Source organism: Oncorhynchus tshawytscha, linkage group LG05 (assembly GCF_018296145.1).
Source record: "Oncorhynchus tshawytscha isolate Ot180627B linkage group LG05, Otsh_v2.0, whole genome shotgun sequence".
In the NCBI taxonomy this organism is placed as follows: domain Eukaryota; kingdom Metazoa; phylum Chordata; class Actinopteri; order Salmoniformes; family Salmonidae; genus Oncorhynchus; species Oncorhynchus tshawytscha.
This window is the reverse complement of record NC_056433.1, coordinates 37246752-37272732: the sequence shown is the minus strand read 5'-3', so window position 1 is coordinate 37272732 and position 25981 is coordinate 37246752. Positions and strand designations below refer to the sequence as shown.

General features: G+C 44.1%; 1 protein-coding gene across 3 annotated transcripts in view; it reads right to left on the bottom strand.

Moving 5' to 3' along the window:
• Window positions 1-25981, bottom strand: part of LOC112232943 (kelch-like protein 29) — a 361010-nt gene that overhangs the window by 25452 nt on the left and 309577 nt on the right. For all 3 annotated transcript variants that reach the window (XM_042321862.1, XM_042321863.1, XM_042321864.1), the window contains 3 exons: window positions 23418-23600; window positions 21479-21659; window positions 3042-3235 (listed from right to left, as the gene is read on the bottom strand). In XM_042321862.1, coding sequence (XP_042177796.1) covers window positions 3042-3235; window positions 21479-21659; window positions 23418-23600 — 558 coding nt within the window. The remainder of the gene's footprint in view (window positions 1-3041; window positions 3236-21478; window positions 21660-23417; window positions 23601-25981) is intronic.

The window sequence follows — 25981 nt, the reverse complement described above, 5'->3', positions numbered from 1 at the left end:
CCAAATACTTATTTTCCACCATAATTAGCAAATAAATTCATAAAAAATTCTACAATGTGATTTTCTGGATTTTTTTTCTCATTTTGTCTGTCATAGTTGAAGTGTACCTATGATGAAAATTACAGGCCTCTCTCATCTTTTTAAGTGGGAGAACTTGCACAATTGGTGGCTGACTAAATACTTTTTTGCCCCACTGTATGTGCCACTAATATGGTCAAACATTTGGCAGGTGGTTAGGAAGTGCAGCTCAGTTTCCACTCATTTTCTGGGCAGTGGGCACATAGCCTGTCTTCTCTTGAGAGCCAGGTCTGCCTACGGTGGCCTCTCTCAATAGCAAGGCTATGCTCACTGAGTCTGTACATAGTCAAAGCTTTCCTTAATTTTGGGTCAGTCACAGTGGTCAGGTATTCTGCCACTTTGTACTCTCTGTTTAGGGCCAAAGACCATTTTAGTTTACTTTGTTTTTTGTTCATTCTTTCCAATGTGTCAAGTAATTACCTTTTTTGCTATCTCATGATTTGGTTCGGTTTAATTTTGTTGCAGTCCTGGGGCTCTGTACGGTCTGTTTGTAAACAGAGCCCCAGGATCACCTTGCTTAGGGGACTCTCGCTGTAGGTGACGGCTTTGTTATGGAAGGTTTGGGAATTGCTTATTTTTAGGTGGTTGTACAATTTAACATCTCTTTTCTGGATTTTGATAATTAGTGGGTACTAATTCTGCTCTGCAGACATTATTTGGTGTTTTACGTTGTACACGGAGGATGTTTTTTCAGAGTTCTGCATGCAGTCTCAATTTGGTGTTTGTCCCATTTTGTGAATTCCTGGTTGGTGAGCGGACCCCCAGACCTTACAACCACAAAGGGCAATGTGTTCTATAACTGATTCAAGTACATTTAGCCAGATCCTAATTGCGATGTTAAATTTGATTTTCCTTTTGATAGCATAGAAGGCCCTTCTTGCCTTGTCTCTCAGATCGTTCACAGCTTTGTGGAAGTTACCTGTGGTGCTGATGCTTAGGCTGAGGTATGTATCTTTTTTGTGTGCTCTAGGGCAACAGTGTCTAGATGGAATTTGTATTTGTGATCCTGGCAACTGGACCTCCAATTGAACACCATTATTTCTGTCTTACTGTCTGGACCCAGGTCTGACAGAATCTGTGCAGAAGATCTCGGTGCTGCTGTAGGCCCTCCTTAGTTGGTGACAGAAGCACCAGATCATCTGCAAACAGTAGACATTTGACTTCAGATTCTAGTAGGGTGAGGCCGGGTGCTGCAGACTGTTCTAGTGCCCTTGCCAATTCATTGATATCTATGTTGAAGAGGGAGGGGCTCAAGCTGCATCCTTGTCTCACTCCATGGCACTGTGGAAACAAATTGTTGTGTTGTTTTGCCAATTTTAACCGCACACTTGTTTGTGTACATGGATTTTATAATGTTGTATGTTTTTCCTCCCAACACCACTTTCCATCAATTTATATAGCAAACCATCATACCATATTGAGTCAAAGGCTTTTTTGAAATCAACAAAGCATGAGAAGACTTTTCCTTTGTTTTGGTTTGTTCGCATTTCAATTAGGGTGGGCAGGGTGTATACGTGGTCTGTCGTACGGTAATTTGGTAAAAAGCCATGTTTTTGCTGTTTGTTCTTTGTTATAGAGCTAAAAAGATTGGAGACATGGTTTATCCATACATCTCCATTTTGGATAGATAACTCTTCGTGTTGTTTGTTTAGTGATGTTCCAATTATCCCAGAAGTAGTTAGATTCTTCAACTACATTGAGCTGATTTCTGACGTGCTGTTCTTTTATTTCTGTATTGTTTTAGTGATTCACCACTGTGAAGGCATAGGCTCAGGTTTTCTGGTTTCTCAATTTCTTTGTTAGGTTTTTGCATTCTTCATCAAACCATTTGTCGTTGTTGTTAATTTTCTTAGGTTGCCTGCTTGAAATGTTTAGATTTGATATGGAAGCTGAAAGATCAAATATACTGTTAAGGCTCATGCTCACCCGCACGATTAGTGACTGCCTGAGATAACTTAACAGCTTGGGTATGAATGTGTGGCAGTGTCTGTCAATCTAATAGTGTGTGTGTTCCTGCATGTGTATTTATGTTCCTGCATATATATATATAATGAATATATATAATATATATATATAATATATATATATATTATATATATATATATATATATATATTATATATATATATATATATTATTATATATTATATCTATATATATTATATTATATATAATAATAATAATAATATAATATAATAATAATATAATAATATATATATGTGTACGTGTGTGTGTGTGTGTGTGTAATAGGAAATAGCCAGTTGATAAATGTTTGGAAAAGCCATTTGCAGCTCATGCTGGGGAGAGAGGCCCAAACAGATACTAATGAGAATCTGGTTATACCCAGGGTATTCAGGCTGCTATCCTCCTCTCTCTACTCCCGTCCTCTTCTTCCTCTCCTCTCTGCCCTGAATCTCTGCTCCTGTCATTAACAGATACACCCCTCTATCCCCTGTCAGTTACATCATACCCCCCCCTTTCTCCGATCTATCCCCGTCCCTCTCCCCCTCTCTCTCTCTCCCTCCCTCGGATGTATTTCTGCTGCATGCCTAGGCCCGGGGGTACTGTGGGATTAGATAAGGTGGTGTGTGTGTGTGTGTGTGTGTGTAAATGGAAGGGGACGGTGAGGTAGTTTGAACTGTGCTCTCAACCCGCTTTACATTTCTGACATCTCTGCCATTCCCTCACTGTTCAGTTCAGTTGAGTTCATTATAGAGCAGAAGCTAGAGTACTCCCTTATGGGAAAAAAAACACACTAATTTCACGTGATCCAAAATCACGTTTTCATGTGATCTCACGTGACGTTAATGTGATAACGTGTGGTAACATGCAAATCGACATATGATGACATGAAACTACATGTGAAAACATTTGATCACATGAGAAGTGTTCCAAAAACACACGTGAAATCATGTGTCTTTTAAAAAAAAAAAATGTAAGGGCTGGTACGGTATTGACTCTTACCGATCATGGGTGACTCTATGAAGCTCCAGGAGTTGGTCTGAGGAACGTATGACTGCAGTACTCCCGCCGATCGGCCCGCCTCGTTCACCCCTCCGAACACATACACCTTCCCCCCGCACACCGTGGCCGCTGCAGAGTGAACCGGCTTGGGGAGCGGAGACACAGTCTCCCACTGGTTGGTTATGGTGTCATACCTACGGAGAGGGACAAGGACTGGTTAGTGATGGTTCATACCTCATGCCAACACACAGAATAGAGGGAGAAGGAGAGGTAATTAACATGTTATTTCATCCGCGAGGCATTTTTCAATACATTTCAAATGTGTATTTAGAAACTGCAGTATTACATAGCAATATGCTAGCTTGGACAGTTTGGACATGACACAGAGTTCCCTGGCAACGACTTCAAGACCAAACCCATACACACCAAGGTGACAAGAATGAACGCCATGACTGTTGGCCCCGTCTGTTGGCACAACATGTCCCTGTTTGTTTGTGTGTGTTTGCATGTGTGTGAATGAAGTAAATTACACACCAATTGGTTGGAGGAGTGAAATGCAATCGTGTGAGATAGCATAAGTGTGAAACCACATCCATCATGTGTGTAGTGTTTGTCAATACTGCGGCTGTTGGTGAGGAGAGCCAAGGTCACTGGGGGAGCTATTTACAAGACAGAGACTGAATCAGGCCATAAACAAACATTTACTGCAAAAATAAATGATTTTAAACTGAGGAGTATGTGTCAGATGAAACATGAGTTTGTTTAGTTACTCTGAAGATTACACATGGAGCGAATGATCTGATATCATAAACAGAAAAACTGTTGATCTCGGGAGGCAAGCTGCCTGTCAAAATGTATGTATCTACAGTTGAAGTCGGAGGTTTACATACACTTAGGTTGGAGTCATTAATTCACAGTACAGACACATTGGGTCTACTGACATCCATGAGAGAGAAAGAGAGAGAAAGGGGGGGGACTGGGGGAGGGTGTATGTGCGAGGTGTGTGTGTGTGTGTTTAGGGAAAAGGTTGTATGGAAGTAGAAGGTTATCAGTGCTATTCAGGTCTCCATCTCGCCTTCATCTCTCGTACCCTGGAGGAGGAAGTGTTGGGCTGTTTGGAGGTCAGTGCCAGCAGAGTTACTGTCGCAGAGTGATTACATCACACACTGAACAACTGAGGCTGTGGTTAGGTTTGGGGTTAGGGCTGGAGGTAGAGTTAGTGTTGGGGATGGAGCGAAGGCTAGGGTCAGGGTATGTCCAAGGTTAGGGTTAAAGGGTTGGGTTTACCCACCTCTCTACAGTAAAACCCTATTTAAATTGTTAAGCCTTCTGCAGGTAGTCTGTAGTTTATTCACCATAACAATAGCAGCCCAGACAGCCTAACTGAGAATAAATAAGGCTATGGTAAATGGGGTTTAATAGAGGTTAGCTTGCCAAGAATGGTGTGTGTATATGTGTGCGTGTGCCTGTGTGTGTGTGTGTTGTAGTAGAGTGCTAAGCTCCAGATTATGACACACACTCTCTCTCCCAGTCTCAGTTACAGCAGAGATGACAAGATAATGTGTGATATGTCCTGGGGAAAAACAACACTGATCTGTGCCTCGACTCAGACCTTCACTGTTTATTCGCACAATGAAGGTCACTGACATAGGAAACATGAGACGGAAAAAGAAAGAGAGAGAGAAAGAGAGAGAGATGGAGAGAGAGATGGAGAAAGAGAGAGAGAGAGATGGAGAAAGAGAGAGAGAGAGAGATGGAGAAAGAGAGAGGAGAGATAGAGATATAGAGAGAGAGATGGAGAAAGAGAGAGAGGAGAGAGATAGAGAGAGAGAGAGATGAGAAAGAGAGAGGAGAGAGATAGAGATGAGAAAGTGAGAGAGGAGAGAGATAGAGATAGAGATGAGAAAGAGAGAGATGGAGAAAGAGTGAAAGAGAGAGAGAGGAGAGAGAGAGGGGGGGGGGGCATCTCTATGTAACATGCTCTTTCTCTGCATGCATTCCATCTCACCACAATTCTCTCTCCACACCTCCACTCATGTGTTTCTCTCATGCTGAGGTAAAGTTAGAGCAGCAGTTGGCCACCTGTGATTTTACTATAAAGACACTTGAAGCAGCGTGATGCTGTGCATGTATGTGTGTTTGATACCGACAGCTTTTTAAATCACAATGTGCAGTCACCCCGTCATGCTAAATGAGAGTTTGTGTGTGTGTTTTTCTGTGTTCCACGGGTCAGAGCTTGTTAATTGCCTCATCACTGTGTGACGTTAGAATCCTACAGTCTCACTTTGGTGTCCAAGCAGGGCTGGCTTTAGCCTTTTGGGGGCCCTAAGAAAGATTTTGTTGTGGGGCCCCCCCACCTCACACCAAAACATTTAGTGGCCCCCCTCTTTCATTTCCTGCAATTTTACACATTTTGCCATGGGGCGAAGATAAATGTTTGCAGTTTAAAGCTAATTTCCTGCAATTCTACACATTCTGTCATTACTTTTGTTAAGATTAAATCTGAATGAATAACAAAATCAATGGGGGCCCCCTGGAGATCAGGGATCCAAGGCACGTGCCCTGCGTGCCCAGTTGGTATTCGGCATCACTGCAAGTTTAGATAGCTGGCTAGACTATCAAAAGATTCACTGACATGGTTAATTGAGTGACTGTCAGTTACTGACAGAGAAAAACTGCTGATTGTACTATTCTTATTCTCAATAGTAAGTGAAGACCCGGACTGAGTTCCTAGGGAGTGCTAAAGGGCCCTAATCGACCGCTTATGTCTGGAACCGGCACAGTGTGTGTGTACTGTAAAGGGGTTGCTGGGAATTTGACAGCAACTTACAGGCAGATCATTGGCAAGTAAGTTACTGTATTTAACAGTAAACCTACTGTAATATAAATACAGTAGCAAAGCAAGTACTGTGTAATGACACAGTACAATACTGTAGAATTTACTATTATACTGTAAAAAAAGTAAATGCTACCATAATCGTAATGAATGAATGAATGGATGGATGGATGAAATTCAATGAGGGGATTGGGGTTTGTATTTCACAGTATTTTGCTGTAATTACATGGAAATGGTGCAAGCAGGTTGGCTACAAGGTCATGTGTGTTAACATTACAGCATATAGTATCAATGAGTATTTGGGGTTTTACACTGAGTATACAAAACATTAAGAATACCTGCTCTTTCCATGACAGCCTGACCAGGTGAATCTAAGTGAAAGCTATGATCCCTTATTTATGTCACTTGTCAAATCCACTTCAATCAGTGTAGATGAAGGGGAGGAGACAGGTTAAAGAATGATTTTTAAGCCTTGAGACAATTGAGACATGGATTGTGTATGTGTACCATTCAGAGGGTGAGATTTAAGTGCCTTTGAATGGGGCATGGTATTAGGTGCCAGGCGCACCAGTTTGAGTATGTCAAGAACTGCAAAGCTGTTGGGTTTTTCACAACCCAATATTAGGAATGGGTTCCTAATGTTTGGTATACTCAGTGTATATCACTTCTACTTCTAGAGGCCTTAACAAAGGCTTCCAAACAGGCAGTGACTACAAGGCATAACAGACCAAAAGGACATGGTAAAATGCTTATCAATTAAAGCAGAGGAGTGGAAGAAGTCATAGGAGGACAGGCTCATTGTATTGGCTGGAATGGAATAAATGGAACAGTGTCAAACGTGGTTTCCATATGTTTGATGTGTTTGATACCGTTCCATTGATTCCATTCCAGCCATTACAATGAGCCTGTCCTCCTATGGCTCCTTCCACTAGCCTCCTCTGCTTTAATGGTTTAAGACTTGCTGTCACTCCAATCTGTCCCCTACACACATTCGATTGATGGGGCACTAGTACCACATACCAGTTAAATTGGTAAAGCATCTTCGCTAATGGATGCAACAAATAGAGCCTCTTACAAGGCATCTCTCAAAATATGTTCATGAGACAGAAACAACAATACCACGCACCCACTAGTGGGCAAAGGTTTTTGGCATTCCAAAGATACGGTACAGTACTGTATTCTGTGGGATGGAATTACAGTAGCAGTCGCAATACAGCAAATTTTTCCCACAACGACCCATATTTACCATATGCTGCAGTAAAACATTTCACAGTATTTTACTGTTGATAATATAAACAATTACCGTATAATTACAGTTGTCTGTCTGTCCGTGCATGCACGTGTGTCTGTCCGTGCATGCGCGTGTGTCTGTCCGTGCATGCGCGTGTGTCTGTCTGTCCGTGCATGCGCGTGTGTCTGTCCGTGCATGCGCGTGTCCTGTCCGTGCATGCGCGTGTGTCTGTCCGTGCATGCGTCCGTGCATGCGCGTGTGTCTGTCCGTGCATGCGCGTGTGTCTGTCCGTGCATGCCCGTGTGTCTGTCCGTGCATGCGCGTGTGTCTGTCCGTGCATGCGCGTGTCTGTCCGTGCATGCGCGTGTGTCTGTCCGTGCATGCGCGTGTGTCTGTGTGTGTATGTGAGACAGACAGATGTGTTAGGCTCTGTAAATAAGTTAGTATTGTGCTAAGTAACCTTCGGAACATCTCATAGGAGCAGGAGCCTCTAGCCTGTTTCTGTAGCGTGAGGCAGCTTGATGTACAAGTACACCCCCTGGACAGGACGCTAGTCCCATCGCAGTGCCTTTGCCACCAATCTTTCTTAGTGTTAAGCAGAGATTGAGTCCGGGGATCGAACTCCTAACCTTCCTATATTAGTGCGGACACTAACCACTAGGCTACTGAGTTGGTATCCCCATCCATGATTCACAATTTATAGTGACCTTGGTTTACTTGGACAAGAAAATGCATTCTGCTTCGTAGCAGAAACTTCAGTCATGTAATCAAAGCCAACAGGATCAAAAAAATAGCAGTAGCCCTATTGCTGAGAGTCTATTCAGTAGGTAATATTTATTTCCAATACATCAGGCAGGTACCTAAAACGGACGGGTGTCATATCACTATCTTGGATGTGTTTTCCCCTCCTCCTGTTCTTCTGATCGAGTCACTTAAGAGTCAGAAACTGGTTGAGAGAATGCCAAGAGTGTGCAAAGCTGTCATCAAGGTAAAGGGTGGCCACTTTGAAGAACCTCAAATATAAAATATTTGTTTACAACACTTTTTTGGTTACTACATGATTCCATATGTGTCATTTCATAGTTTTGATGTCTCCACTATTATTCTACAATGTAGAAAATCGTAAAAGTAAAGAAAAACCCTGGAATGAGTAGGTGTGTCTACATCTTTGACTGGTACTGTAGAATGACCAGGTGAATCCAGGTGAAAGCTATGATCCCTGATTGTTAAATCCACTTCAAATCAGTGTAGATGAAGGGGAGGAGACGTGTCAAATAATACTTTTCAAGCCTGGACACAATTGAGACATGGATTGTGTAATTGTGCCATTCAGAGGGTGAATGGGCAAGACAAAAGATTCAAGTGCCTTTGAACGGGATGTGTTGGGAAGTGCCAGGCGCACCGGTTTGAGTGTGTCAAGAACTGCAACGCTGCTGGGTTTTTCACACTCAACAGTTTCCCGTGTGTTTCAAGAATGGTCCACCATCCAAAGGACATCCAGCCATCTTGGCACAACTGTGGGAAGCATTGGACACCTTGGAGAGTCCATGCCCCGACGAATTGAGGCTGTTCTGAGGGCGAAAGGGTGGAGGGGTTTGTTGCAACCAAATATTAGGAAGGTGTACCAAATGTACAAGTGTATAAACTTGTAGTAACCATGGCCAAATACCAACCGGGCATGCAGGGCATGTGCCCAGGGGCCCCATTGAGTCATTCAGATATCATATTAACATGAACATATTAGTCATTGCAGGAAATTACTAAGAAAATGTATCTCCACTTCATGGGGAACAAATGGCAACATTTTTCTTTCCGCCCCATGGTAAAATGTGTAGAATTGCAGGAAATGAACTTTAAAACTATACTGAACAAAACCATAAACACAACTTCCAACAATTTCAAAGATTTTACTGAGTTACAGTTCATATAAGGAAATCAGTCAATTAAATGTATTTGGCCCTAATCTACGGATTTCACATGACTGGGCTGGGGAGCCAGGCCCAGCCAATCAGAATTTGTTTTTCTCCACAAAAGGGCTTTATTACAGACCAAAATAATCCAAGGCACCCCCCCAGACAATCCTTGAGTTTCCCATGTGTTTCAAGAAGCTGGATGTGGAGGCCCTGGGCTGGCATGGTTACATGTGGTCTGAGGTTGTGAGGCCCGTTGGACATACTACTAAATTCTCTAAAACAACTTTGGAGGCAGTTTATGGTAGAGAAACGAACATTACATTATCTGGCAACATCTCTGGTGGACATTCCTGCAGTCAGCATGCCAATTGCACGCTCCCTCAAAACTTGAGACATCTGTAGCATTTTGTTGGGTGACAAACCTGCACATTTTAAAGTGGCCTTTTTTTGTCCTCAGCACAAGGTGCACCTGTGTAATGAGCATGTTGTTTAAGCAGCTTCTTGATATGCCAGACCTGTCAGGTGGATGGATTATATTGGCAAAGGAGAAATATTCACTAATAGGGATGTAAACTAATTTGTGCACATTTGAGAGAAATAAGCTTTTTGTGCATATGGAAAATATCAGGGAATTTTTTATTTCAGCTCGTGAAACATGGGACCAACACTTTACATGTTGCGTTTAGATTTTTTTTCAGTGTACATTTTTCTCTCTAAGGTCAAGAACGAGGCCACTAAAATGTTTTTTTTTTGCACAAGGTGGGGGGCCCCCCAACCAAATGTTGCTTAGGGCCCCCAAAAGGCTGGAGACAGCCCTGGACTCACACTCACACACACACACAAGCCCTGTCACCATCTAATGCCGGACTGTCTACACTGGCCCTCCCAGATTTACCCATAATACAAGCTGCCCTGTAAACCGCAGTCTGTCCATATCTGTGTGTAGGGGGGGACAGCACACTCCAGACCCTTGCTGTTACTCTGGCATCCTCCGCCAACCATAACACTCATTTGAGACTGTTGAGAGGGCACCTTGAAACAGTCAAGAGAGGACTGGAGACAAAGTGTGTGTGTGTGTGTGTGTGTGTGTGTGTGTGTGTGTGTGTGAGAGAGAGAGAGTATGCCAGTTTAATTGGATGTGGGCGTCAAGTAGGACATGCAAAATCACTGTAGGTCACACACCAATTACTTATTCTCAATCCGCACACACACACACACACACACACACACACTAGATGAGAACACACACGTGTACAAAATATTCCCCAAAACCTGCTAGGGACAGATTTCCAGCAAAAGTTGACATTTATAAAAACTGAACTTGAGAATGTCCTTTGTGCGAACACACATTTTCTAGTGGTTGAAGTATTGTATTGCAAGCAGAAAAGTAAGCATTTTGTGCAAATGGCAAACAAGATGCAGCTAGGCCGGCACTATTACCATATAACTAAAGGTCATGGATGAAGATAAAAAACATAGATGAAAATAAAATAAACATCAGCTGACTGAAGACGGGACAGCTGGGCATTTATGTGGTTGAGTCCTTTTCAGTGGTAATACGAACTCTTAACCCTTTAACTGGCAACTCAACTAGGCAGTTGAGCTAATTTTGACAACCAATTTTAAATTAAACAATCATTTTGTTTGGCATATTTTATCATCTCAACCAATGCCATTGAGTAAAATGATCATGTGGTTTTCATTGTCGGAGTCCTGTATTTAAAAAAAAAAACACACATTCAAAGATGGTCGAAAACCAGGAAGTGAACGTTAGCAAAACCGAACCTAAGCACACATTTTCAGCATCGTGTATAAAATGGGAAATTATAAGACTGTAAAATGTTGTTGAGCTCTAAAACATTATTTAAGAACGATGAAATTATAAAAAAGTTTATTTCATAATTTTAGGAAATATGCTCTACCCATTAAACAATTTAAAGGCAATGCTACCAATACTAATTGAGTATATGTAAACTTCTGACCCACTGGGAATGTGATGAAAGAAATAAAAGCTGAAATAAATAATTCTCTACTATTATTCTGACATTTCGCATTCTTAAAACAAAGTGGTGATCCTAACTGACATAAGACAGGGAATTTTTTACTAGGATTAAATGTCAGGAATTATGAAAAACTGAGAAAAAGTGTAGTTGGCTAAGGTGTATGTAAACTTCTGACTTCAACTGTACTTCAAAGTAGAAGATCAACTGTCTGGTCACCTGTGAAATTAACCTGTAGGCTGTAAACCAGTTTGCATACAGCAAAACTTGAAATGCATAGTTGATCTATTTACTAGGCTACTATAGGCCCAATTAAGCAGGAGATGCACGTGGTAATTTGTTGTATGGCTACGTTAGGAATATGAACCCATAGATTCCTATGTCTGATTATTTTAGATTTCAAAAATAAAATGTATAGATTTGCTCTCCTCACTAACAGCAAATGGCTGCATCTAAGGGCTGTGATGGTTATGGAATGTTGAATAAAGGTAATTGGCCAACCAAATGATTGTGGTCACTGTAATAACTGTAAAAAATACTGACTCTTGGGCCTCCCGGGTGGCGCAGTGGTCTGGGTTCTGGGTTTGAGCCCAGGCTCTGTCGCAGCCGGCCTCGACCGGGAGGTCCTTGGGGCGACGCATAATTGGCCTAGCGTTGTCCGGGTTAGGGAGGGCTTGGCCGGTAGGGATATCCTTGTCTCATCACGCACCAGCAACTCCTGTGGCGGGCTGGGCGCAGTGCACGCTGACCAGGTCGCTAGGCGTACGGTGTTTCCTCCGACACACTGGTGCGGCTGGCTTCCGAGTTGGATGCGCGCTGTGTTAAGAAGCAGTGCGGCTTGGTTGAAAAATACTGCCATAGAAATACAAAAGCTGTCATCAAGCCAAAGGGTGGCTACTTTCTCAAGTATAAAATATATTTTGATTAGTTTAACACTTTTTTGGTTACTACACGATTCTATATGTGTTATTTCATAGTTTTGACGCCCTCACTCTTATTCTACAATTTAGAAAATAGTAAAAATTAAAAGGTGTTTTCAAACTTTTGACTGGTACTGTATGTAAATGAATGTGTTAATTGCTTATATGCTCATAATACCTGTAAAATGACATGTACTGAATAATATTGTGAAACATATTGAAGATAACAGGCAGACAGTAAATACTGATATGAATATGAAAAGATGATTCTATTTGCACACACAACAAAAATACCAGAATATTTCTCTAATAGTTAGCTTTGACTAAATATTATTCCTTTAACTTGGGTCAAACGTTTCGGGTAGCCTTCCACAAGCTTCCCACAATAAGTTGGGTGAATTTTGGCCCATTCCTCCTGACAGAGTTGGTCTACCCGAGTCAGGTTTGTAGGCCTCCTTGCTCACACACGCTTTATCAGTTCTGCCCACAATTGTTCTATGGGATTGAGGTCAGGGCTTTGTGATGGCCACTCCAATACCTTGACTTTGTTGCCATTTTGCCACAACTTTGGAAGTATGCTTGGGGTCATTGTCCATTTCAAAGACCCATTTGAGACCAAGCTTTAACTTCCCGACTGATGTCTTGAGATGTTGCTTCAATATATCCCCATAGTTTTCCATCCTCATGATGCCATCTATTTTCTGAAGTACACCAGTCCCTCCTGCAGCAAAGCACCCCCACAACATGATACTGCCACCCCCATGCTTCACGGTTGGGATGGTGTTCTTCGGCTTGCAAGCATCCCCATTTTCCTCCATACATAACGATGGTCATTATGGCCAAACAGTTCTATTTTCGTTTAATCCGACCAGAAGACATGTTGCTGTGCGATAGGAATGCGACATCATAGCCTATTTAAATCGCAGAGCCTATACCAAGGCAGGAGATAGAAACACAATAATCTATTGATAAACTAAATATTGAACAACAATTTGTCTTTAGCATAGAAGTGTGAGCTGTAGCTTAATGTCTCTATCTTTCTTCCTGTCAGTCTGGTCTTTCTCTTCTTTCCTTTTCTACTTTCTTTACAGCCCTGAGATGTTTGTAATGATCTGTAGAATGCTAAGAGGATAGGAGAGAGGGAGGTGGAAAGAGGGTGGAGAGGAGAGAGGGAGGTGGGAAGAGGGGAGAGAGAGGGAGGTGGGAAGAGGGGGGGGGAAAGAGGAAGGTGGGAAGAGGGGGAGAGAGGGAGGTGGGAAGAGGGGGGGAGAGAGGGAGGTGGAGGAGAGAGACAGAAATGATTAGTCTGCTGGTAAAACCTGGAAATCACCCAAAACCGGCTGCTAGTCGTTTATTAGCCTGGTAAAACACAAGCACACACATACCCATTACCTCCCTGTCTCATCTCCACTCACCCTCTCCCCTCCACTAATACTCTCCCCAGGCCGAGGCCTAACCCACCCATCTCAGCCATGCCTATATCTCTGGATGTCGCCTGGAACCCCACGAGGGACGGTGCAGGCCTCCCCAGACATCCCCGTTTTATCATCCCCTCCTACACAAACCTCAGGCCTTCACACACACACACACACACACACACACACACACACACACACACACACACCTCAGGCCCTCCTTGTGAAAGAGGAAGCTGGTGTGTCAGGGATAACTCAGATGATCTGGCTTTAATATAGCCATCAGGTATACTACAACAGCTCAATAGTATGTAAGAGAGAGATGAAGGAAGAGGGGTGCGAGAGAGGTAAAAAGATCAACGAAAAGATGGAGAGAGAGAGAGATGAAGGAAGAGATGAGGAGAGAAAGAAGGATGATTCTTACACTTTTTGGGACGTTCTTCCTCCCTCCCGGCGCCGGAGACTAAATCAGAGACGCATATAGCCACCCCACAGAGCTGGCAAAGCACAGCCTAAGGTCAAACACTTACTCACACACACACACACACACACACACACACACACACACCCTACGGTCACAAACACATCCATACATCCGGGGTAGAGGGGAAATACAGACAGAGAGAGGAGAGGTTGATAATTAGTGAAGGATGAAGGGGCTTTCAGCTGAATTGGCCTTCATACCCATTTATACAGCAGAGAGAGAGAGAGAGGAGAGAAAGAAGGAGAGGAGAGAGGAGGGGTAAGAAGGAGAGGAGAGAGGAGGGGTAAGAAGGAGAGGAGAGAGGAGGGGTAAGAAGGAGAGGAGAGAGGAGGGTAAGAAGGAGAGGAGAGAGGAGGGTAAGAAGGAGAGGAGAGGAGGGGTAAGAAGGGGGAAGAAGGGGAGAAGGAGAGGAGAGAGGAGGGGTAAGAAGGAGAGGAGAGAGGAGGGGTAAGAAGGAGAGAGAGAGGAGGGGAGGAGGAGGGGTAAGAAGGAAGAAGGAAGGGTAAGAAGGAGAGGAGAGAGGAGGGGTAAGAAGGAGAGGGGTAAGAGAGAGAGAGGAGGGGTAAGAAGGAGAGGAGAGAGGAGGGGGAATAAGGAGAGGTGAGAGGAGGGGGAAGAAGGAGAGGAGAGAGGAAGGGGAAGAAGGAAGAAGAGGGCAGAAAGAGTACAAGGTTAGGGCAAAAGGTAGATGGAGCAAGAATGTGTTTTGGGAGTGGAAGAAAATAAACAGCGAGGAAGGGGCTGAGTGGGAAAGTGGAGTGTAAAAAGTAGGGGAGCGAGTGGAAAGAAATGGGGGGGGGGGGGATTAGCAGGAAGGCGGTAAGGCAGAGCCTTGACTGCACAGTAGGGGACAGGGTTGTGAAGTTGTTAATCCTGGGGAGTTGAGGATTAGCTCTGTAGGGGGACCTCCACAGCAGGGGTCTGGAACTAACTTTACCTCATCACGGAGCTCTGCCGTTGGGCTACAGAGGGCTGCACCCCCTCCCAGCACCAAGCCGAAACACAGGCACAGGCAAACAGCTCATCAACATGCCACATTAGGAAAAGGAGACAGGGGAAAGAGGCTGGAGGGGTTTGGTTTGCAGTGCAGCAGTTTTTCTCAGTGCTACATGGGTGCTGTCAGCAAAGGAGGGTGTGTGCCCATGCCAGTGTATGAACGGTGTAAGTGTGTGCATGTATAAGTGTTTAAATGGAAGAGTGTGTGTGTGTGTATCTGTGAGTGTATGTATCATGCATACCTGTATGTGTTTGCAGGGCAACGGTGTGTCTAGAGGTGAATGGGAGCTTGTGTGTGTGTGTGTAGAATGGGATAAATAAGTGGGGGCGTATCTTTCACAATGGCTTGACAGCTTCCTCTAGCAGGCAGACAATGGAGCCGATTACTGTCACAACCACTCTATACAGCCAGGCTGAGTAGAGCTTCTATACAACTACACTGAGTGGAGACTGGGCCTTCTATAGAGGAGAGACAGATGAGACCGAGACAGGCGTGAACAGTCTAACACTCTTTTCCTCAATGGACCATAGGGATCAAACACACACATTCAAGGACGGACGTACACAAGAATGTAAGCACGCACACTACCACACACGTGCACACACAATGTCCTTTCTCTCGGTCTGACTGGCGGCTGAATGCCCTTGAATACCTTTTCCAAACGGTGTGTGTGTGTGTGTCTAGCTGAATGTGTGAGTATCTCACTGAGTTTGAACACACACTGTAGAGACACGATAAAGATATGGACTATAATGCACTGTCCTCTCTGGAATAGAGTGTGGGTAGAGGATGGAAGAGGGGAAAACATTTAAAAATCGTTGCAATTTACATTTAATATGAATTGATACAAAGGTTGATTATTACACAGTGCTCATTCGTCCAATGCTGGAGACTGGGCCTGAAAAGAAACACCTACTGTAGAAGTTTGCAACAACCGTTTTTCGGAGAAGAAAAGTTAGACATTTTTATTGTGACAAGACAGAAGGCCAGAGCGGGGCAAGGTCGACCACTACACAACATACAGCGTATTCAGAAAGTATTCAGACCCCATCCCTTTTTCCACATTTTGCTACATTACAGCCTTATTCTAAAAAATATTTTTTAGAATTTCTTCCCATCATTAATCTACCCTGAAAAACGAAAATAGTGCCCGTAACAATATTAAAAAGACATCCAAAATACCTATTTTCCAGAAGTTGAAGTTAGGTTCTGAGTGAAAGATGAAAATACGTATTTCCGTACGTTTTAAATACATATTTTCCAGGATGTTGAAAAGGCATCTTTTCCGAATGTTGAAAACACGCATTTTCTAGACGTTGAAATCAGGCTCATTTTTGGTTCTGAATGAAAGTTAAAATGACAATGTATAGGGTCTATGTTTGGGCCAAGCAACGTTGGTCCAGACCGGACAAAATCATTCATTTTTATGAATGCCCATCCGTGTGGGAGGCCCACGATTTGTTAAGCAGGCTTTATTCGTATAAGCTACCCAACTTCACGAGGAGTTATGGTGAGCCTATTGGCAATGTGTTTACACTGCGGGAAATGCAGAGGTGTTATTTCTTTCAACGTGACCAGCATGTCAAACAAATTGACGGATACAAACTTGAAACAGTGGGGTGAAACTCCTGGACAACAGTTGTGATGGTCCTTTCCATATTGTCCATTTTCCTTTGACCTGGCCTGTTTTTAGGGTGGGTCCCGAGTGGCGCAGCGGCATCTTGGTGCTCGCGGCGTTACCACAGACCCTGGTTCGATGTCCCAGCGTCGTCCGGGTTAATGTTTGGTCGGGGTAGGTCGTCATTGTAAATAAGAATTTGTTCTTTAACTGACTTGTGTAGTTAAATACAAATAGATATGTTGTTTGTTAACATGACAGTGCATTTTTATATTTGATTGGGAGCCATTTAGGTTAGAACTTGAAATAATGGGCAAATGTTGCAAAATCCAGGTGTGGAAAGCTCTTTGAGACCTACTCAGGGATGTGAAAAATCTACAAACATGCTTTCACTTTGTCATTATGGGATATTGTGTGTAGATGGGTAAAACAAATCTACTTATAATCCATTTTGAATTCAGGCTGTAACAACAATGTGGAATAAGTCAAGGGGTATGAATATGAAATGTTGTGAAAAGATACATTTACCTCTGTGAAAGGCCAAGAAAGTTTAACCTTCACACACACACACACACACACACACACACACACACACACACACACACACACACACACGGAGAAAGTGAAATTCACCTCATCAGAATGGAATTGAAACTCACTGGGCAGCACAGCAATGGAACAAAACAAAAGCACAAAAAAAAAAAAACATTCCAACACTTTACAGGGAAGAGACATTTCTAATGCAGCCTAGTAACAAAACCATCTCCACTTCTTTACCAGTCCCTCAGGGATGTTGTTCTCTATATAGAACACCTGATTCACCTCATCAAAAGCAATGACGATCAGTTGACAAGTTGAATCAGTTGTCGTTGTGGTGGAATAGAACGAACATGTGCAATGACTGGACTGGTGGTCCCTGAGGACGAGATTGGAAAACCCTGTACTAGAGTCTAGACTTAAGAGAACACTAGGCTTGTTAAACTACACACCGTATCACTGTGTGTAGCATTGGGCCAGTAACCGGAAGATTGCTGGATCGAATCCCCGCGCTGACAAGGTAAAAATCTGCCGTTTAACCCTCTGTTCCCCGGGCGCCAAAGACGTCGAAGGCGATTAAGGCAGCCTCCCGCACCTAGGCTTAAGAGTAGGCTTAAATGCAGAAGACACATTTCAGACACATTTCAGTTGAATACATTCAGTTGGACAACTGACTAGGTACCTATTAAGTACATGTTGCTATCTAATAATCTTCATTCAATATAAACTGGCAAAGGAACGTGGCTGTCTGCCTGTACATTGTGCTCCATTAATAAAACAAAACCCATCTGGGATTGACAAGTCATTAAATCATGAGTATTCAAACGCAGCAATAAGGTTACCTAGCAGTTCAACGTGCTGGTGCACTACATAGTGCTGTTGTAACTCACAATCAGGTATCTAAGGTTGTACTGCGTGCTGAATATTTTTGTCATCCATCTTATAGGGACCTGCCTTGACTAGGTGAAAAATAAGGTCGGACCCTAAACACTCCCAGAGAATGTATTTTGGTTTTCTCAAGATTATTATCTGTTGCAGACACCTTGTCAACTTCTTCTTAGGTCTTCGGCTCCTACTGACTAGCGTCATTCCTAGTCTATTGAGAGGGGTGTGTAGAATACATATGATGTGAGTGACGCAGATACAGTAGACTGTTGCTGTGGTTTCCTGCTGAGCTGGTATAAAAAAAGGGCAGCGGCCCTGAGACAGACTGATTGAGGACATCATGAACGTAGGAGAATTTCACGGTTAGGAGCCGTGAAACCAAGAGCAAGATGGACGCCCGGGGGGCTACAAATTAGGAGGCAGGGCGGGTGGAGGCGCCGAGGTTGGGTGCTAAGGTCTTGACTGACAAATGAGATGGGTAGAGACACACACACGCATGCATGGACACACATACACACTCACACTCACACTGGGAGACAGGCCTGTAAACAAACCTCAATCAGGCATGCCAATCAGTGTCTGAGTGGAGCAAATCAACTCTGGCTGCAGAGCATCAGGGCAGAGGCCCAGTTAGTCTGCTGCTAGGGCTGCTAGGGCTGGTAGAGCATACAGCATACTAAACCAGCCACTCACACACACCACTATATAAAATCACACAACACTACATCAAACAGATACAGATACAGTAGGTAGACAAGACAGACCACTGACGACAACTCAACCAAACTGCGCAAAACGCCATCCTACACAATAATGCTGGGAAGAACCAAAATATGGTCAATGGATGGAGAGCTGACCACTGTTGGGGTCAATTCCACAAAGTAAACCAAATTCCAATTCCCACATTTTCTTAAATTGAAAAGTGTTGAATATAATTGGAATTGGGATTTCAGTTTACTTCCTGAATGGGCTGGAATTGAAATGGAATTGACCCCAACCCTGGAGCTGTTTGCAAAATGCACTGGACCGTACTTTGCAAGCGCAGCGTGTGGCAGTTTCTATCCATTTTAATGACGGATGGCCACCAACAGACAGACCTACTCTACCACCATATGTTCATATGCTAGATAGCAAATGAGAGACCGACTGTGAGACGGCAGTGAGAAGTCTTTAGAGAGCAACGGTTCAAGTCCTGTCATGTTTTGATGAGAAATCCATATGCTTAGCTGGCCCAGCCATACTGGAAGGAAATGACTATAAATGGCTTAACGACACCGGGTGTGTAAATTGCTGAGTTTGTGTGTGTATGTGACGCCGGGAGTATAAATATCCTTCAGACAAGGAGCTCTCGGCTACCTGGGGAGCAATTACAACCGGTAAGCCACGCAGCATGGACACACACACACACACACACACACACACACACACACACACACACACTTCAACCACTCAGATAAGACAAGACACAGCACTGAAGTAACTTTTCGTATGTTCCTCAACCCTGCGACATTATGCACAGATTGAGTCTCCTGCTGTTTAGGAAAGACCATTAGTAGTTCACTCCACTCTGTTCACTGTTCAACCCCTTACTCTTAGCTGACTCTCCACCTCTGCCTTCTCCATTCATCCCCAGTAACGAAGCAACAGATCTTTTTGACTGTTTCAGGCTGACTGACAATTGTTGATAATTGAGACTGGCTGAGGGTTTCTGAGCATCGTCATTAAAACACCGCAGCTTTGTTCGGCTGCAAATGCCTAGATGCACTGCTAAGGTCTGCAATAATCTCGCCCACCCAACCAACCGGCTCTCGCTCCGTCGAAACGTCTGGTTTCAGAGTGCCTCAGAACGGCCGAAACAACCGGCAGTTTTAATTGTCTGGTCTCTCAGTCCATCAGCATTTACAGCACCCCTTAGATCCTCCCCTAAGTGTGCTGCACCCAGGGGTGTTGTGGGGGGGCAATTATGTTTTTTTTGTGTTTGTGTGCAACGAAGAGAAGTAGGTTAGCTTGTCCATCGTGGATATTCCATGAGTCTATCTACTCTCTATCTTTCTCTAAATAATCTGCCATTTCTCGCCAATTCACAGCTGCCTTTTGTAGTATCTTCTAAGAAGAGTTTGACACTTTTCGCAAACTGCCAGTGGCAAGCCATCTCCCACAGAGATGGGTCTAACAATCTCCTCTAGTGCCTTACAGTAGTTGTAGCATTCCGCATCATTGCCATTGGGGCGAAAAAGACTGCGCTTGTACTTTTTAATGGGATAGTGTCCTGCACAACCACAACATACATTATCAAACTGCCATTGACTGCATGTCTTTTCTTTTTCTATCTGAACACATTCATGTACAGTGTTACAGGATGGCTAACAGAGTTACGCTAGCTACCAATTAGCATGAACGGCTATATGTTCCTTCTACCTCGGGTTCTGGGGAATTATTACTCCGTGGTGCAACAGAAACACTTTTCCGCCACGATTTGGAGCAACGTCTCATAGTTGGTGTGATTCGCTCAGAATTTGAATTGATTATCATGTCACTCAGTAAATCCACACCCCCTAAGTCCCAAACAGTCCTACACTGTTACCAGGCTCTACGTGCCAGCAACTCTAGCCTGGGGACAATGTTAGGTCTGCAATTACGAGCTGCGACTCGAGGCAGAGGAATCAAACGTGTTTCCATTACAGAGCTCAGTATTCCAGCCAGACACAGTCTTAATGACACAGCATGGCAGTGTTATGGGGACATATCAAATTAGATGAATCCATTTGAGAGACTGCTGTTACACGGAGAGAGAACAGCTTCAGTGTGTGTGTGTGTCTGTGTGTGTGTGTGTATTCTGCCACATTGAGAGAGAGAGAGAGGGGCTTGGGAGAGCCACTCCATTCTGTAATGAGCAGCGGTGGCCTGTTGTAATACGTTCTGTTATGTTCTTTTGATTGCTCAGTTTAATCTTCCCAGCCACGGCTGAGAGCAGCAAAAGATGAAGCCATTTTACCCCAGTTGTGTGTGTGTGAGTGTGAGACTGTGTTGAGAGCAGCTGAAGATGAAGCCATTTCACCACTGCCTTTCATATCGCCTCAGAGGTTTCCAGTCTCATTGTTAGACTGCCGTGAAAGGAGGAGTTTATTTCCGATCATAAATGGATTTTTACCACTAATAATTGAGTTTGACGTTAACCGTCCTTCAAGTTGAACGTTTTTCTACAGCTCGAGACAGTTGCACACACAGGGACATACATACAATACCCACCCTTCTGCCCAAGGACATCAATACATAAGGAGCTCTATTGAAAAAGTAAAAGTCGATGTGACCTCGTAACATATAAGACACTAAAATAACTTCAGTATAAGTATAGCCTACATAAAATGTCCTACTTTAATAGAATAGTACTTTAGTCTGTGTCACAATGGATATTCGTCTTCTCGCTCTGCTCCCAGCCCAGAGCACTTTACAAACGTGTTTCGTTAGCATAGCATAGCTTCCTTTGCTGCTACACTAGCAGCATTACAAGCTTAAGCCACTTAAATCAGTCGTTTCCACTCAATAGGCACATATAGTAGCATATACTGTACAAGTGTTCAAGTGTGTCAGTGTCTCTTACCTCTCTACATGGTTCAGGTTTCCTGACACTCCCAGTCCTCCAATGGTATAGAGTTTCCCGTCGTACACCAGACTGTTGTGTCTGCAGCGAGGCACCGTCATACGAGACACCAGGTTCCAATTGTCCAATAGAGACATGTAGCACCACACATCAGTTACCGTCATACCCGACTCTGTCCCACCTTAAAACACACACACAGAAGACACAAGTCAGCTACAGTCATATTTGACTCTAGCAAACAATTCAATATACATGAGACAAAATGTTCAAAATACTGAGTTGAAGATAGTTTTTACTGGTTTCCAATGAGTAATTATTGAATCGTTGTAAGCTGGGGGCAAATGTAACAAGGTACCACCAAGTGAGGGATGGTATCTTGGTGGCACCTTGTTACATTTGCCCCCAGCTTACACCGATTCAGGAATTACTTATTGACCCCTTATTTTTACAAGCATAACCTACATTATGTGGACACTTGCTCATCGAACATCTCGTTCCAAAATCATGGGCATTAATATGGAGTTGGTCCCTCCTTTGCTGCTTCAACAGCCTCCACTCCTCTGGGAAGGCTTTCCACTAGATGTTGGAACATTGCTGCAGGGGCTTGCTTCCATTCAGCCACAAGAGCATTAGGGATGTTAGTCACTGATATTAGGCGATTAGGCCTGGCTAGCAGTCGGCGTTCCAATTCATCCCATAGGTGGTCGATGGGGTCGAGGTCAGGGCTCTGTGCAGGCCAGTCCAGTTCTCCCACAACGATCTTGACAAACAATTTCTGTATGGACCTCGCTTTGTGGACGGGGGCATTGTCATGATGAAACAGGAAAGGGCCATCCCCGAACTGTTGCCACAAAGTTGGAAGCACAGAATCGTCTAGAATTTCATTGGATGCTGTAGCCTTTACTGGAACTAAAGGGGCTAGCCTGAACCATGACAAGCAGCCCTAGACCATTATTCCTCATCCACCAAACTTTACAGTAGGGACTATGCATTCGGCAGGTAGCGTTCTCCTGGCATCCACCAAACCCAGATTTGACCATCAGATTGTCAGATGGTGAAGTGTGATTCATCATTCCAGAGAATTTTTTCCCACTGCTCCAGAGTCCAATGGCGGTGAGCTTTACGACACTACAGCCGACGCTTGGCATTGCGCATGGTGATCTTAGGCTTGTGTGTGGCTGCTCGGCCATGGAAACCCATTTCATTTAACTCCCGACGAACAGATCTTGTGCTGACGCTTTCTTCCAGAGGCAGTTTGGAACTCGGTAGTGACGAGGACAGACGAATTTACCACCATACGCACTTCAGCAGGTCCTGTGAGCTTGTGTGGCCTACCTCCTTTGTTGTACCTAGACGTTTCCACTTCACAATAACAGCACTTACAGTTGACCGGGGCAGCTCGAGCCGGGCAGAAATTTTGACGCACTGACTTGTTGGAAAGGTGGAATGCGATGACGGTACCACGTTGAAAGTCACTGAGCTCTTCAGTACGGACCATTCTACTGCCAATGTTTGCCTATGTAGTGTAGCTTGGTTTGAAAGCAGCAAACAGAGTGGACATTTCATTCATTCTCTGCAGGGACATGCACAGTCCTCAGCCATGGTTAGTACTACTGTACACTGCTGATTTCCCCACTGACTGCCTGCCTCCCCACAGACACACACATAGGCCAGGTCCACCGGCCCAACACACATTTACATTTATATGAAATGAGGTAGAGGGGAACATGCAGCAGGACGAATCGTAGTAGTGCTGTTTCAGAGTCCAATGTCAAGGTCTAACTCTGTGTAGGAGTGTGGAAGAGAGAACAGATGGACCTCTGGAGGAACACAGATCTAAAATAATAGGAAGTATATCAACGTTAACATTATGTGAGAGTGTGTGTGTTTGCGTGTCCATGCGTGCGTGCGTTTGCTGCAATGCCCATCATTAGCCTACCTGACAGGTAGATGTTGTCCCCTGCTGAGATGACGCTGAATAACTCTCGGTCGTAGAAGGGCAGGCTGGCCAGTGGGTGCCACTTACTGTTCTGAGGGTTAAAACACGTCACCGCCGTCAGAGACCGCTGGTTCATACCGATGGCCTGGCGACCACCGATTAACACTATCACCTCCGCCACACCTAGAGGTAGAGGGGGGGGGAGAGAGAAGAGAGGAGTGAGGTGTGGGAGAAGGGAGGGAACGAAGGGGGATGGATGGATGGGAGGAGGGACGAGGCAAAGGTAAACTGTGTTTGAGGTACCATACGGCGAGTAGATTTATTTTCTGTTAAGATAGAGGACCCAGCAGTTGAGTCTAAGTTGGAAGTTCATGTGCAAAAATATGCGCTTACTTAAAAAGCGATAGGATGGTTAGGTTCAAGCAATGTTTGTGACAAACAATTAGTCCACTTGTGTTGGGAAAAACGGAGAGAAATGTCCCACATGAGAGCTCAGAGGCACATTGTTTCTCAAATGGGTTATGGTTGCCTGAAAAGCTCAGGCTTCTCACGTAAACCGGGTGGACACGACACGTCGTTCGAAATCCTAACGTCGCTGAGCCGCTCAAATTACAAGACTATCTTTCCTGTTGTTTTTTAGTTGTCGGTGTTGCCAATGTAGTGGTGTGCACTCTAAACGATGTGGCACAGACACACTACGAGATTCTTCACTTTGTCTTCTTCTTCGATGGGGTTTAAGGCGGTTGGCATCCAACGTTAATGGTATATTATTATTGCCCACATCTGGACGGGGGATTTGAATAAGAAACAACAAAAACATTCCGGGAAAGGAGGAAAATGACATTATACAGAATAAAAACACGGCAACATTTGATTTCAAAATGTTTTAAACAACAAAAAAAACATCAGACTGCTTTAATCACAGTCCACTCCAAAATACATCCCTTCACAGCCTCAGGGGCCTGTGGTGGGCCTACATTCACCGACAGGATTTCTTGCACGGCCTTGGCTGTGAAATCACAAAGACCACAAAAAAATGTCAGCGCCATTCACAATGATTCCAATTTACTTAAGACTTCTTCTTCGCTTGTTCTGTACAGTTCACGACCATTGCAATAAATAATACAAAGTCCGCCTTTTTAACATGTAGCATTTCACTATCCCTCAGTTGATGAGAAACCTTCCCTGGTCGTGGTGGCTCTACTACCATTGTTTCTTCCCCGACACTCATTCCTTCCAATTTTCTCACCGCCTCCAGACAGGAGACAAGCTGGACACTCCTTACTCTCATTCTCCTTCACCCTAACAGGTCACTCCAGGAATTCAGGCGCATGTTCACCTCCACAGTTGCAGCGTTTCCCTTCATCTGGCCTACAATCTTATTCCCATCTGCACCCACTTGACACAAATCTTTGACATTTTATGACACTGAAGGGTCTTGTGCACAAAAGCTCTTACAGGGTATCTCATGAATCCTAACTTTATATGAGATGGGAGAGACTCTACATCAAAGAACAGTAGCATGGATGAAGTGAACTTCTTTTCTCCATCCACTCAATCAATGTCTTCAGTTATACGTCCCACCCCAGAAATAACCCACGTGATAGGTTGCCCTGCTACGAAAATCCCTACAGGAAAAAGTCCACTCTGATATTTTAAAACACGCTTCTTCTGCTTCGCAGACACACACAAAAATCGTGTGACTCTCACCGACTCCACACTTTCTTCCAACACATTCCAGATTTTCCTGGAGACTACAAACCGATTTCCCAAGTAGCATTGATCCATAACCCTGACTCCGACCGAAAACGAGTCTAGTGGTTTCCTATTTGATAACACAGCTTTACTTCTCATGTCCCTCTTTCTTCGCCAATGTAACCCACTCATTCTCGCTTTCTGTACTACTCGACTCACTAGCAGTTTCAAACAAAACCTCCGTTTCCGCCATCCTCCGTCCCCATACCATGCTACCCCTCGCGATGTGATACGATGTAATGTAGTAGCTACGAGCTGTGGCTCATAGCCCCATGAACGTTTCGTCAGATGTTCACGCTTGCCACACGGAGTTCAAATATCTAGCCAACATTTTGAATTGTGAACTTCAGAGCTGTACCGATTTGACACTTTGGCATTGGTTGAAGGCAAGTACAAACGCATTCTTAGTAGTAGTCATCGCTCCTGCTCAAGAGTCTACACATTCTGGGTGACGCAAAGCAATGTCATCTCACTGGCTTCTTCTCTGGCGAGCTCTCATTGGCTATTGCTGACCACCGTTCTCATAAGTTGTCGTTGCACATCTCCCACTACAAGAGCGTTGCCGATTTTGTGTCGATAAAATCGAACCCGTTTGAAAATATCGGGACGTCTGGGACAGCTTGGTAGCCCTTAGATTGCGTCTTTGACCCGCTCACATTAAACGAGTGTCGGTCATGGCCGCGCACCCCGAGTCAGCAACGACATGGGGAGTTTGTCTCCGATCTCAATAACTTGTCTGGGACAGCTACATCCTGGCCAGAATCGTGTAGTGTACACCTGGCATAAGAGAGGATTTTGGAAGGATGGAC